Below are 15,494 nucleotides of genomic sequence, written 5' to 3'. Positions count from 1 at the left end.
AAAAAATAAAATAAGTTCAATTGAAACGCGGCGCACATTGGAGGGCCAAATCATAAATTAACCAAAACCAAAAGCGCGGATCCTTCCCGGTCGGGTCACCGCTGGTCGAGAGCTGGGATCAAAACGTCGCCGTTTTAAGGCCACGAGACCTCCCCAAACGACGTCGTTTACTTACTTATAAAACACCAAAATTTCCACCAAAATTTAGTTTTCTCCCCTTTTTAAGAGATAGCAGAGAAACCCTCTGCTAGGGTTTCTTCCATGCCGCCGCCGCCGTGCGAAACCACACCACGACCTCGGACGACGCCTTGACCTCCGATTGCGACGGAGGGGACGATCGACAGTTCGGTTAAAGGTAAGTCTTTTCCTTCCTTTTTTTGTTATTTTAGGTAAAATAAAACGAAAATAAAAGGAAAAATAATATACATATATACAAAAAAACGATGAACAAAGTAAAACCTTGAAAAATAAATTTTCTCTGTATTTCTTTGCTATTTCTTGTATCTTTTCCCCTCTTTTCTGATTTTAATCGGCTCTTTTATAGCCGAAAATGGGAAAGAAAATAAATCCAAACAAATCTATTCGGTTGTTTGTTGGCCCGATTTTTTGCTCTTCTCTTTCGCTTGTTGCAGTGCGTGCTTGAGGAGCGGTGTTTGGGAGAAACGCATGCGCGTGGAGGCCAAACTTGCGGCGATCGAGGCTACGGTGGCTACTTGCACTCTTGCCTAGCGTTTTCGAAATTTTAACGTTTTTGGGCTAGGGTGCATATTGGGCTTAGGTTTGGTTTATTGGGTTTGGGCCAAGGTTTAGTTTATTTTGTTTTGTAATGGTGCAGGCCAATTGGGCCTTATTACAATGCCCTCTTTGCTCGTTGTCGGTAACGAGAGCAGAGCAAAGACTATAAGCAATTGTGCCCAGTCTTACTAAGCCTCGACTTCTTGATGCTTCTTTCTTGGTAGCATCATTCCTTCCTCTGCATCTTGAAGTATAGGAACCAATGCTTGATCCACTCCTTTAGCGTCGGGAAGATAGGATTCGTACTTTGTGGCTTCTCAAAAGAACAAAATTTGCTATTTTTAGTACATTCCACTTTGCAACTTGGGGATAAGACTTATAACTTCAACTTGTTCTGTTACAATTTAAGGGTAAATCTGATGTGATTTGCTCTACTGCAACTTCGGAGAGATGAGATCTGCGGTTTTCATCCACTCCATTGCAACTTCAAGGAAATAGGATTGGTGGCTTTAACATACTCCACTGTAACCTTAGGGAGGTAAAATCCGCCATCTTCGATCTGCTCCACTACTGCTTAGGGAGACAAGATCTGAAATCTTCAATCTATTTGCTGCTGCCCAGGGAAGTAGAATTACCGGCTTCAATGTACTCCACTGTAACCACAGGGAGGTAAAATTCATCATCTTTGATCTGCTCCACTACTGCTTGGGGAGACAATATCTAAAATCTTTTAATCTATTCCACTGCTGACCAAGGAAGTAGAATTTGTGGCTTCAATGTACTCCACTGCAACCTCAGGGAGGTAAAATTCACCATCTTTGATCTGCTCCGCTGTCTATGCAGGAAGGCAAGATCTGAAATCTTTAATCTATTCCACTGCTGACTAGGGAAGTAGAATTTCTGGCTTCAATGTACTCCACTGCAACCTCAGGGAGGTAAAATTCACCATCTTTGATCTGCTTCGCTGTTTATGCAGGAAGGCAAGATCTGAAATCTTTAATCTATTCCACTGCTGACCAGGGAAGTAGAATTTCTAGCTTCAATGTACTCCACTGCAACTTCAGGGAGATAAGACTGGGGTCTTCAATCTACTCCGCTATTGCTTAAGGAGATAAGGTCTAAAATCTTCAATCTATTCAATTGTAATGTCGGGGAAACCAGATCCGCCGTCGTAGCTTCAATCTGTTCCACCGCACCGTCAGGGAAGTAAGATCCGCCGTTGTGGCTTCAATCTTTTTAATTGCAATATCAGGGAAACCAGATCCGCCGTCGTAGCTTCAATCTGTTCCACTACACTGCTAAGGAAGTAAGATCCGCCGTTGTGGCTTCAATCTTTTTAATTACAATATCAGGGAAACCAGATCCGCCGTCGTAGCTTCAATCTGTTCTACTGCACCATCAGGGAAGTAAGATCCGCCTTTGTGGCTTCAATCTTTTTAATTGCAATATCAAGGAAACCAGATCCGCCGTCGTAGCTTCAATCTGTTCCACTGCACTGTTAAGGAAGTAAGATCCGCCGTTGTGGCTTCAATCTTTTTAATTGCAACATCAGGGAAACCCAGATCCGCCGTCATAGCTTCAATCTGTTCCACTGCACTGCTAACGAAATAAGATCTACCGTTGTGGCTTCAATCTTTTTAATTGCAATATCAGGGAAACCAGATCCGCCGTCGTAGCTTCAATCTGTTCCACTGCACTGCTAAGGAAGTAAAATTTCTGGCTTCAATGTACTCCATGCAACTTCAAGGAGGTAAAATCCGCCATATTCGATCTGCTCCACTACTGCTTAGGGAGGCAAGATCTGAAATCTTCAATCTATTCCACTACTGCCCAGGGAGATAGAATTACTGGCTTCAATGTACTCCACTGTAATCACAGAGAGGTAAAATCTGCCGTCTTCGATCTTCTTCGCTGTCTATGCAGGAAGGCAAGATCTAAAATCTTCAGTCTATTCCACCACTGCTCAGGGAAGTAGAATTATTGGCTTCAATATACTCCACTGCAACCTCAGGGAGGTAAAATTCACCATCTTCAATCTGCTCCACTACTGCTTAGGGAGGGAAGATCTGAAATCTTCAATCTATTCCGCTGCTGCCCAGGAAAGTAGAATTGCTGGCTTCAATGTACTCCACTGCAACTTCAGGGAGGTAAAATCCTTCATCTTTGATCTGCTTCGCTGTCTATCAGGAAGGCAAGATCTGCTATCTTCAACCTGCTCCACTGTCTCCGAGGGAGGCGAGGTTGGTGTCTTCGATCTGCTTCACTGTCGATGCAGGAAGGCAAGATCTGTTATCATCACTGATCTGTTATTTGGGAAACATGACCTGTATAATGAACTTTATGAACCTAATTATGCCAGTGATTAGGATGTCATGATCAGAATGAATCAAATGCTCCTAACTAGACATGTATGAATGACATTTGAATGAATGCAAAATGTCATGAAAATAATATTTTAACGCTTGGGTTATTATTACTCCAAGTTTATTAAGGTTTCCTCACTAATGAGCTATAACACATTCTTCCTCAGCTAGCATCTCCGAAAAACACTTAATCAGATTGCCCCCCACTGTAAACCTCCAAGTTTGATCCATTGGGATGCAAAATATGTACCATCTTTCTCCTGTTGTAACCCAAGAATAAAAAGATTCGGCTTTTTCTCAATCCTCTGCTATCACAATTCAAGGATACAGGATGTGAAACTTTTTGGTCTCTTACACCATTCCCAGGGTGTTGTACCAAATGCTCATGCACAAATGAAGAAATCTTCTCCAAGAGCAATTTCTTCATACTACTCGGTGATCATTGCTTGCTTGTTCATTGAAGCTTTGTCACCAACACGACATCTTGCCAATTTGTTCAATTAATACTTTAGACAAGAAAATTCAAAGGGATAGTCTTAATTTAGACTATTCTTTATCAGATTTCCAACCTGGTGCGTTCTAAACAATAGTCCTGTTTAAGGTTCCTATATTATTCAGAAACTTCTAAAGTAATATGCAAAACTTCCCTTCTGAAAGTTTTATTAGTCTATTAATCATTACTCTAATGCAACACACTTGCAAAGAGAACAAAATGATGGATAAAATTGAATTGGTTCTGAGCCTAACTCGAAATGAATAAATTATCAGAGATAATAAAGATGGATAACAAAAACATTGATTTAGGAATGCGTATCTCGGAAATGAATAAAGTGTTCCAAGAATAACAAAAATAGTATAAGGATTAGGTGCCCCGGATATCGCACTTGAACTTTCTTGCATGAGACTTTCAAGACCATTCTGAGTTTAACATGTGTTTAGGAGTACTTTGTCAATGCCCCAAGATGTCGCCTACCCTTTTCTATTGATTCAGGTATAGCAAGACCACCGTATATCCCATTCTGATCAGTATTTGAGCTGCTCTGATTACTTCATGCCCCATTCTGATCAACATTTGAGCCTTTCTTTTTCGGGTTTTCAACTCAAATCCCCTTTGGTCTAAGGCGCCCTTTGCGAGTTTTCACCTTAGCCTCTCCTTTTTTTTTTACTCAAGGCTCCCTTTGTAGGGTTTCACCCTGGTCTCTTTTTTTTTTTGACTCAAAGCGCCCTTTGTAGGCTTTCACCTTGGTCCCACCTTTTTAAGCGAGTATTTCTGATGAATCTGAGTTTACAGGACTTTGTAAATTTTACCATCCATCTCACTCAAGATCAAAGCTTCTCGAAAAAGGCTTTCTTTATAACATATGGACCCTTCTAATTTGGCCTCTATCTTCCTCTAAAATCCTTTTGTATAGGAAGGATCTTTTCAACACTAGTTCCCTCTTGTGAAATTCTTTGGGACGAACCTTCGGGTCTTCCTCTTAGGATAAAATGTAGAGAAATGACAATTCGACTTCAATGAGTAAAGCTATGATAAGCCAAAGAGGAGGATATTGCCCAAAAGAAAGTTTCTTGCATCGTTCATAGCATCGATGTTGAACCTCACCCATTTCGACATTATCTTTGTTATTCGATTACAAGCTAGTGCTTAACCCGAGCATATCTGGGTATGACCATGTGAAGACATCATTGAATTCTTGGGGTAGCTCTATAAGGTCCCGCCTCGTCTTTGTGATCATGTCAATTCCAATCTTCACCAAGCTCACAATTTCTGATAATTCATTGTGATGTAGGATCTGTCTATCCTCTTATCACCCTCATCAAGTCTAGAGATAAGCTACAATCTATGTCATCTTCAAAGTCATGAGATCCCTCTAAACACATGTCTCACTCAAAAGGAAATTTTGAGTCTGTAGCAGCGTCACTCATGACATTGATATCTGGGGACCCATAGTAGGTATCCGAGAATATACAAAAGAATGTATGAATAATATGAATGAATGGTTTGGCAGAAAAATCCAAAAAAAATGAAAAAAACGTAAAGAATGAAAGAACATTTGCTCAAAGATGATTGCAATAATGTATTTCATTAAAATAATAATGTTCAGACATGAGCCAATTTCACAAAGGTGCTCCTATTGCTTTTAAGCTAAAAGCAACAAGCGTGTTCTGAATATTACTCTAAGTAAGCCCTAGATGCTACAGAGATTCCTTTTACAATCCGATTATTTAGACGCTCTCAAGTTTGTAAGGGTGGATACCTAACAAGGTCCCTTTTCAAGTGTGTCTTCATATACGGCATTGATATGAACGCTTTCCAATTCTTCTTTATATGTCGTATTCATCCCATTATCAATGTGATTGGGTAGTGAATTTTCTGCACTCGATGAGTCACCAAACTTGACAACACCCATGTTGATGAGTCTCTCAACCAGCTTCTTGAAGGCAGTGCAATTCTCTATTGAATGACCTGTAATTCCCGCATGGTAGTCACATTGTGCGTTCGCATCATACCATTCGGGATACGGAGGTTGTAGAGGCTTCACATGAAAAGGAGAAACAACGTGTTCATCAAATAAGCCTTGATATAACTCTCTATACGACATCGGTATGGGTGTGAACTGAAGCCTTCCTGTATTTGTTCTCATGCAAGGTTCTTGCTTTAAAGGGGTTTGATGGTTGGTGGTCTTTGTCTTTGGCTGCCCCACAATAGTTGGTTTTGAGTAGCCCCTATTATACCTGCCTGCATTATCCACCTTATTCCCCTTATTCCTTGGGGCTTTTACAGTATCTGGGCGCTCTACTCTTGCCTGCTTTGTTTCTGCTGGGTTATTAAGGGCAACAGGACTGGTTAGATTGCCTCTTAGATTACAACCTGGGCCTATCGAGTGATTCATCAGTGTCGATGTACCAGTCTGATATTGTTGAGGCTTGATAGTAAAGAGTGCCCCTCGTGGGTGTGCATCTGGATGGATTTGAACACTTATTGGGATAAATTTTGGGGAATAGGCGGGGTCCTCATTATTATCCCCAAAGTGAACATTGGACTTTTCCTTTTTCTAACCATTTACCCAATAACTGGGTTAATTGGCTCATCATATCTCTTTGGAATTCTAATAGCTGATCTCTCATATCTTGCTGAAATTTGGTCAATTGTTCTTGTATCTGCACTTGCATTTGCTCTAATTTCTCCAACCTTTGGTTCATTTCTCTAGCCTTTGCTTGGGTGCCGTGAGGTGTTGGTTTTCAATTTAATGAAATAATTTTACACAATTAGGCTCTTTCGGTGGATTTTAATGCATATGATGCTATGTAATGCAAATGCATGAGATGAATGCAAGAAGAGACGTTGATTCTGATTCAATTCCATTTAGAAAACTTTTCTAGAAGACAAATTTCTTTACATAAAGCGGATATATATATACGGCTTTGCCCTCATACTCCAAGCGAGGACATCTTCTCCTTCTTCATCTGGATGCTAAGATAAATCTTGCGAATTCTTCAAAAGGGTATCTCCTCTACCTCTTTTTACTTGATCCTGGTTATAATCCAACGTCGCCCATCCCCGTGATGCTTGTTGGCCTCTTTTAAGAAGGTTCACACTCTCGAATAATCTTTGTCATCTTGAATCCTTGGGCAGCGGAGCCATAGTCGTGTAGTCCTCCATTAAATTATCATCCTTCTCTTATCACGAGTTCTTGGACCATATTCGGACAACCATCTGTCATCCACTTTATCAAGAAACCCATTTTCTTATGACAAGCTCTCTATTTAGCAACCGAACGTGAATCAACACCTCTTTTTAAGATGAAAATGTAATGTCATGACATGCAATCAAAACAAAACACAAAAGGTCAAGATCATATAAACATAAAATATAACCAAGAAATAAAAAAACTCCTATTCGGATATCTACTAAGGTTTAGTGTAGCTCTACCTAGGGCGGGTTCCTAAGGCTCACTATATGAGGCTCAGTTTCTAGAGTAAGGGTACCCGAACCAGCAGATTTCTCGATCCTCACCCATTATAGGCTCATGTGGATCGAGTTCAGTTCAGGGGGATACATTTCCCTATGGCTGCACGGAGATGAAAATCTCACGAAGACATAGGTACGGATATATCCCGGAAGCGATCCACTACCCTGCACGGAGGTGAAAACCTTACGAAGGACTAGTTTCTCGCTCCCACTTAAAAGGGTAAAATGCAAAATGCAAATGCAAAGTTGCCAACATACCAAGATGAAAAAAAAATCAATGAATACAAAGGGAACTCATGAATTTTTTAAAAAAACTTTTGATTTTCGACACGAAGACAAATATAATCGGTTTATGGCTCGACTTTCAAACGTCCCCAGTGGAGTCGCCAAGCTGTCGAAACCGTTTTTTGAAAACAAAAATTTTAGTTGTCGACTTTAAAAATAAAAATTGGAGTCGCCACTGATCTTTTATTAAGGTGTGATCGGCTCACCTTAAAATGATTTTGGTCTACGAATTTTGAGAAAACGAGTTTGGGAGTCAATTACGCACGAGGAAGGGTTAGCACCCTCGTAACGCCCAAAATCGGTACCAACTTGATTATTAGATGTCTTAGTGTCGAAAGTTAAAAAAAAGATTTTAAAATAAGCTTGAATGATGAAATTTGCAAAAAGGATATCCAATTGTTCAAGTCATGTACAGAAATCGAGTCCCAATACGTTAGGGTACAATTCCTCATAATTTCCCAAACTTGAATATCACTTTTATTTTATACGAAAATCTTCATTTCGAGAAAGTAACATACCAAACCCAATACGTTAGGGCACAACAAGTTAAGTTCTCAAAAATGATTTTTATGCGTTTTGAATAAAAATATTCTCGATCATTTAGGATTGACAAAGAAAATCAGAACCCAATACGTTAGGGCTCAATTTCCCTCGAAAATCCCAAACCTCAAACAATACATTTATTCAAAAAACCTTTAAATCAAGAAAATGATTTTGATGAATAGTTAAAACCAAAAAATATCTTTGAAGGGGTGTGTTAAAAAGTTAATATACAATATGAAACACAACCTTAATTTCAAACATATATGAATAAACGTTTACAGATATATACAAGTAAATTTACATGCATGTGTACGCATACATTCAACGTGTAAATATAAGTGTACATATAAAATAGATGGAATGAAAGAAATCTAAATAAAATGCATGTATGTATTTGCAAATTGTGAAAGTAACATAAAAATATAAGAATATATACATGAGAATTGTGAGAATAAAGTAAAAATATAAAAATATGTGCAATATGTATAAAAGGATATATAAAAAATAAAAAAACTTAAAGGAAAACGTGTACATGAATATATGAAAAATGTATGGGTATCTTGAATTATGAAGCGAAAAGTGTATATGTTATATAATATATATGCATACATATATAGTATAAAATTTATAAATGTTAGAAAAATAAAAAATAAAATATAAAAAGTATATATATGTATATTATTTAAAACATGCGTATATATGTGCAGTAACAATAATGATAATATGAATAATAATAATAATAATAATAATAATAATAATAATAATAATAATATCAATAATATCAATAAATAGGATAAAATAAAAACATAGCATAATTATGAAAAAAAGATGGACTAAATTGAGTTAAAATGAAGCAATGGGCGTATTTAAAATAAAAATTAAAAAGGGGCCCACTCGAGCGCACAAGAACCATGGAGGACCGAAGGGATATTATCCGTCCTTTCAAACGCAGCAGCAGACAAGGGACCCAATTGAAACAAAAATCAAACATGCGCCCAATTTTGAAAAAATAAAATAAGTTCAATTGAAGCGCCGCGCATTGGAGGCCAAATCATAAATTAACCAAAACCCAAAACGCGGATCCTTCCCGGGTCGGGTCACCGCTGGTCGAGAGCTTGGGGATCAAACGTCGCCGTTTAAGGCCACGAGACCTCCCCAAACGACATCGTTTTACTTACTTATAAAACACCAAAATTTCCACCAAAATTCAGTTTTCTCCCCTTTTTAAGAGATAGCAGAGAAACCCTCTGCTAGGGTTTCTTCCATGCCGCCATGCCATGCCTGTAACCACACCACGGCCTCCGACGACGCCCCGACCTCCGATTGCGACGGAGGGGGACGATTCGACGGTTCCGGCTAAAGGTAAGTCTTTTCCTTCCTTTTTTTTGTTATTTTAGGTAAAATAAAACGAAAATAAAAGGAAAAATAATATACATATATACAAAAAAGAAACGATGAACAAAGTAAAACCTTCGAAAAATAAATTTTCTATGTATTTCTTTGCTATTTCTTGTATCTTTTCCCCCCCTTTTTACAGATTTTAATCGGCTCTTTTATAGCCGAAAATGGGAAAGAAAATAAATCCAAACAAATCTATTCGGTTGTTTGTTGGCCCGATTTTTTGCTCTTCTCTTTAACTTGTTGCGATGCGTGCTTGAGGAGCGGTGTTTGCGGAGAACGCCACGTGGAGGCCAAACTTCGGCGATGGAGATATGGTGGCTACTTGTCACTCTTGCCTAGCGTTTTCAAAATTTTAACGTTTTTGGGCTAGGGTCTGTATTGGGCTTAGGTTTGGTTTATTGGGTTTGGGCCAAGGTTTAGTTTATTTTTGTTTTGTAATGGTCTGGGCCAATTGGGCCTTATTACATATATAAAAGCATACGAGTTTGAAAAACTTTTTATTTATATTATTACCAAATTAACATTTGAATTATTATTAATATTATTAAATAATAAAATATTTCATTAAATCTATAAACACAATACACATATTCTAAAATAATCTCACACTCATATTTTAAAATATTTATACCAAATAAAATATAATATCTCAAACTCAAAACCAATTACTCAAATCCAAGATAAATAGTAAATCCCAAGTTCAAAAAAAAAAACCCAAATGCAATTTGTAAAAATTAATTTAATAAAATAAAATTTTGTAGAAACTAAAATATTAAATTTTAATAATTTTTACGTATTACTTGTTATATACGTAACTATTGATGTTATGATGTTATCGGTGTTGCAAATAAATCATATTTAATCATGTGTGTAAACTATAAAATTAATTTACTATATTTTAATTATTAAATTATTGTATTATATACAATCATTAAATTTAAAACTTCTAAATTTCAAATAATTATTAGTTTTTGTATATATATAATGATTACGTTAAAAAATATATTATAATCATATTAACTATTTTTGAAAAAAGTATTTTAATTCGTAATCCAACATAAAAAATATTATTAAATACTTTTATCACTAAAAAAATTTATTATAATTAATAAATTTTTATAAAGTAAAAAATTGGTATTTATCTTTGTTTGATTTTTTATTTGGTTTTGAATGGAATCGGTGTTGGGTTTGGATTAGTTCAAACTCTCAAAATCTTAACGATACCATAAGAGTTCTCATGGAACACTATATTTAGGAAAGTGAAAAGAAATGGTAAACATCTAGTCAAACTAAAGGATTGTGGTCGTTGTGATGACTATTTTAAGACAAAACCGTTGTAATATAATAGTACAATAAAAAGCTACGTTTACTAATATCCAGATCTAGAATTTATTAAAAAATTATTATAAAACCAATTAATTCAACTATTTTCTTTTTATAACCAGCTGCATGAAGAGGTTGTATCAATTTTCATTTCAACAGTAACGATTGGAAAATATATTCTTTGGCATAAAGGATTTCAAAATTATGCATACTGTTTGTACTCCTCAATTCGGCTCTCCACTCGTTTTATAATCAGATTGATGTCAGTAACCTAAATCCCAGGAAACATGGATTAGGATTAAATTACAATACCATAAAACAGCGAAAAACAAAATTAAGCCTCAAGAATTAAATATATAATTAATTTTATTGCTTGTAAGTATGAAAGATGATAACAGTAGATTTTCCATGTAAAAGAAGCGAACAAACGTTTACATCTTTAAATACTTATTCTTCTTTGCAAGATACTATAAGCTAACAGACTTAAATAATGATGAGGCAGAAAACATTAGCCTAGAAAGCCTTCGGAGGTGGCGGTGACTTGTAAAGATACTTGGGTTTTGGGCGTGGAGTATTCGGATGTGGGGGATGAGGCTTAGGATAAGGATGAGGATGAGGATGAGGTTTGGGATGTGATGGTGGTGGAGGGGACTTGTAGACATAAGGTACAGGTGGAGGTGGAGATTTATGGACATATGGAGGAGGTGGGGAGTGGATTGGTGGTGGTGGAGACTTGTGAATATAAGGAGGGGGTGGTGAATGAACTGGTGGTGGTGGAGACTTGTAGATATATGGTGGAGGTGGGGACTGGACTGGTGGTGGTGGAGACTTATAGACATATGGAGGAGGAGGAGAGTGGACTGGTGGTGGTGGAGACTTGTAAATGTAAGGAGGGGGTGGTGAATGGACTGGTGGTGGTGGGGACTTATAGATGTAGGGTGGAGGTGGTGAATGGATAGGTGGTGGAGGGGACTTATATATGTAAGGAGGAGGTGGAGAATGGACTGGAGGTGGTGGTGACTTGTGGATATAAGGAGGGGGTGGTGAATGGACTGGTGAAGGTGGAGATTTGTGGACATATGGAGGAGGTGGGGAGTGGACTGGTGGTGGAGGGGACTTGTACACATATGGAGGAGGTGGATAATGGACTGGTGGTGGTGGAGACTTGTAAATGTAAGGAGGGGGCGGTGAATGGACTGGTGGTGGAGGGGACTTGTATATATATGGAGGAGGTGGAGAATGGACTGGTGGTGGTGGAGACTTATAAACATATGGTGGAGGTGGGGAGTTGATTGGTGGGGGTGGAGATTTGTGGACATATGGAGGAGGTGGGGAGTGGATTGGTGGTGGTGGAGACTTGTAAATATATGGTGGAGGTGGGGAGTGGACTGGTGGGGGTGGAGATTTGTGTACATATGGAGGAGGTGGGGAGTGGACTGGTGGTGGTGGGGACTTGTATTTATAGGGAGGGGGTGGAGAATGGATTGGTAGGGGTGGAGATTTGTGGACATATGGAGGAGGTGGGGAGTGGACTGGTGGTGGAGGGGACTTGTATTTGTAGGGAGGGGGTGGTGAATGGACTGGTGGTGGTGGAGACTTGTAGACATATGGTGGAGGTGGGGAGTGGACTGGTGGGGGTGGAGATTTGTAGACATATGGAGGAGGTGGGGAGTGGACTGGTGGTGGTAGGGACTTGTAGACATATGGAGGAGGAGGAGAGTGGACTGGTGGTGGTGGGGACTTATGGATGTAGGGTGGTGGTGGTGAATGGACTGGTGGTGGTGGAGACTTGTAGACATATGGTGGAGGTGGGGAGTGGACTGGTGGTGGAGGGGACTTGTATTTATAGGGAGGGGGTGGAGAATGGACTGGTGGAGGTGGAGATTTGTGGACATATGGTGGAAGTGGGGAGTGGACTGGTGGGGGTGGAGATTTGTGTACATATGGAGGAGGTGGGGAGTGGACTGGTGGTGGTGGGGACTTGTATTTATAGGGAGGGGGTGGAGAATGGACTGGTGGGGTGGAGATTTGTGAACATATGGTGGAGGTGGGGAGTGGACTGGTGGTGGAGGGGACTTGTATTTGTAAGGAGGTGGTGGTGAATGGACTGGTGGTGGTGGAGACTTGTAGACATATGGTGGAGGTGGGGAGTGGACTGGTGGGGGTGGAGATTTGTGGACATATGGTGGAGGTGGGGAGTGGACTTGTGGGGGTGGAGATTTGTGTACATATGGAGGAGGTGGGGAGTAGACTGGTGGTGGTGGGGACTTGTATTTATAGGGAGGGGGTGGAGAATGGACTGGTGGGGGTGGAGATTTGTGAACATATGGTGGAGGTGGGGAGTGGACTGGTGGTGGAGGGGACTTGTATTTATAAGGAGGTGGTGGTGAATGGACTGGTGGTGGTGGAGACTTGTAGACATATGGTGGAGGTGGGGAGTGGACTGGTGGGGGTGGAGATTTGTGTACATATGGAGGAGGGGGAGTGGACTGGTGGTGGTGGGGACTTATATTTGTAAGGAGGTGGTGGTGAATGGACTGGTGGTGGTGGAGACTTGTAGACATATGGTGGAGGTGGGGAGTGGACTGGTATGGGTGGAGATTTGTGGACATATGGTGGAGGTAGGGAGTGGACTGGTGGAGGAGGAGACTTGTATTTGTAGGGAGGAGGTGGAGAATGGACTGGTGGGGGTGGAGATTTATGGACATATGGAGGAGGTGGGGAGTAGACTGGTGGTGGAGGGGACTTGTATTTGTAAGGAGGTGGTGGTGAATGGACTGGTGGTGGTGGAGACTTGTAGACATATGGTGGAGGTGGGGAGTGGACTGGTGGGGGTGGAGATTTGTGGACATATGGTGGAGGTGGGGAGTGGACTGGTGGAGGAGGAGACTTGTATTTGTAGGGAGGAGGTGGTGAATGGATTGGTGGGGGTGGAGATTTGTGGACATATGGTGGAGGTGGGGAGTGGACTGGTGGTGGTGGGGACTTATGGATGTAGGGTGGTGGTGGTGAATGTACTGGTGGTGGTGGAGACTTGTAGACATATGGTGGGGATGAAGAGTGAACTGGTGGTGGTGGAGACTTGTACATGTATGGAGGTGATAGTGATTTAGATGGTGGTGGGGGTGAATGCTTAAGAGGTGGTGGGGGAGATGTATACTTGTAATTAGAATCGGTGGCTACCACGGTTGTGATGGCAAGGCAAAGTGCCAAGGCATAAAGCAGCCTTGGCTGTTCCATTGTATGTATTTCAACTCTATTGAGGCAAAGAGAGGTTGAGACCACTACTTTGTGGCTTGGGTGGTGATACTATTGCTATCCCCATTTATAGTGCACTCTTGGATGACTTTTTTGATTAAAATAATGTTGTTACGGAATAAAAAAGTACTTGGCTGGATCTAGCTCTCTAATATATTGCTTTGATTCCGTTCATTTCATCCTCACATTCGTGCCTTGCCAGAAGGAAGCCCCATCTTAATTAGTTTATGATTTATGATGAAAAAGTCAGAGAACATATAAAGTGTATATGATATTCAGAAGATCATGTGGACTCAATCCTTTGATACCTTCAAATGAATTTTCAAGATAAAAAGCTAGCTGTAATCATCCTTCAGTCGGTGCCTTATTTTCTATTTGGATTAGCACTTCGCTATATTATATGTAATTATGTTTGGTTTCGTGCACATTGCCTTAATCTTTTCTCTGGTTCTATTTCAGATATACCAATATTTTAGGGAAAATGGTGAAAAAAAAAAGGGAAATGCCAAAAGATCCCATACAATGAATACAAATTACTTCCGCAATTAAATCAGTTTGCCCCCTGGACTTAGGACTGCACATATGAGCTATTGAGTTCTTCCTCCGATGAATAAACCCAACTTGGGCTTCATGGAAATGGAACGAACTACTTTCTACTCTAGTCGCTTAGAAAAAAAGTACAAATAATAAAGCAACAAAATCCATTTTTATCATTTTCTCCCTTTTTTTTTTAATCAATGAGTCGTGTTTTTTTTTTTTTTTAATTTTTAAATTTTTTTTTACAGTTCAATGTAAAAGAGATTGCTTTAAATAATAACTAGAATGGTTTTCGATACTCAATTTATGTTGAGTTTATTATTTGTTCACATTAAATTATTGAGTAAAAATTTGAGGGTTAATATATGTTCTAAGTTTGTATACACTGTGTAAATTAGCAATTTAGTTATTCTACTTTTATTTTCAAGGATTTAGTCATTTATTTTGGATTTAAAATTTAAGTCTAATTGTTACCACTACTAAAATTTTCCAATTAAATTTTATGGCATGACATTTTGAAGTTACAAAAAGAATTAGCATAATAGTCATGTAACAAAAAATAGTATTGAAAATATTGATTAGAATTTTCTTAAAACATTCATTTAAAACCGTCATGATAAAATATTTTTTTGTCAAAATAGTATTCTTAAGAAAATTGACAATAACATTTTGATTAAAATGGTTAAACAATATTAACTATTTAGGCAAACTAAGAACATTATAAAAATAGAGAGACCAAATTATGTAAAAATTGAAGTATATAGATTAAATATCAATTTTAACATAGTCTATGGATCAAAAATGAAATTTGACCATCTTTTATGATGTTAAAAAAGTAATGCAAACCTAAAAGAAATAATAAGCCACGTGTTATTATTTTGACTCAACATTTAAATTATATATAACCATGTAATATTTTAATAAAAAGTTAATGATATTAACTATGCGGACTAATTTATAATATGATAAAAATATAGTGATCAAACTATATTAAAAATTAAAGTATAAAAATTAAATCTTAAATTTAATAAACCAAAACTAAAATTTATCTATTTTTCTAAAATGTAAAAAAAAAA

General features: G+C 38.6%; 1 protein-coding gene across 1 annotated transcript; it reads right to left on the bottom strand.

Annotated features, from left to right (window-relative positions):
• Positions 1 to 10,971: 10,971 nt before the first annotated feature.
• Positions 10,972 to 13,905, bottom strand: LOC128042370 (extensin-3-like). Its single transcript, XM_052633268.1, has 3 exons — positions 13,197 to 13,905; positions 12,671 to 12,766; positions 10,972 to 12,575 (listed from the first exon to the last, which is right to left on the bottom strand). Exons 1-3 carry the CDS (start codon positions 13,861 to 13,863, stop codon positions 11,137 to 11,139), a joined length of 2,202 nt encoding a protein of 733 aa, XP_052489228.1. The 5' UTR covers positions 13,864 to 13,905; the 3' UTR covers positions 10,972 to 11,136.
• Between the last annotated feature and the right edge of the window lie 1,589 nt (positions 13,906 to 15,494).

The sequence above is a fragment of the Gossypium raimondii genome, chromosome 7 (genome assembly GCF_025698545.1).
Source record: "Gossypium raimondii isolate GPD5lz chromosome 7, ASM2569854v1, whole genome shotgun sequence".
NCBI classification, from domain to species: Eukaryota; Viridiplantae; Streptophyta; class Magnoliopsida; order Malvales; family Malvaceae; genus Gossypium; species Gossypium raimondii.
This window is presented reverse-complemented; position numbering and strand designations above follow the sequence as displayed.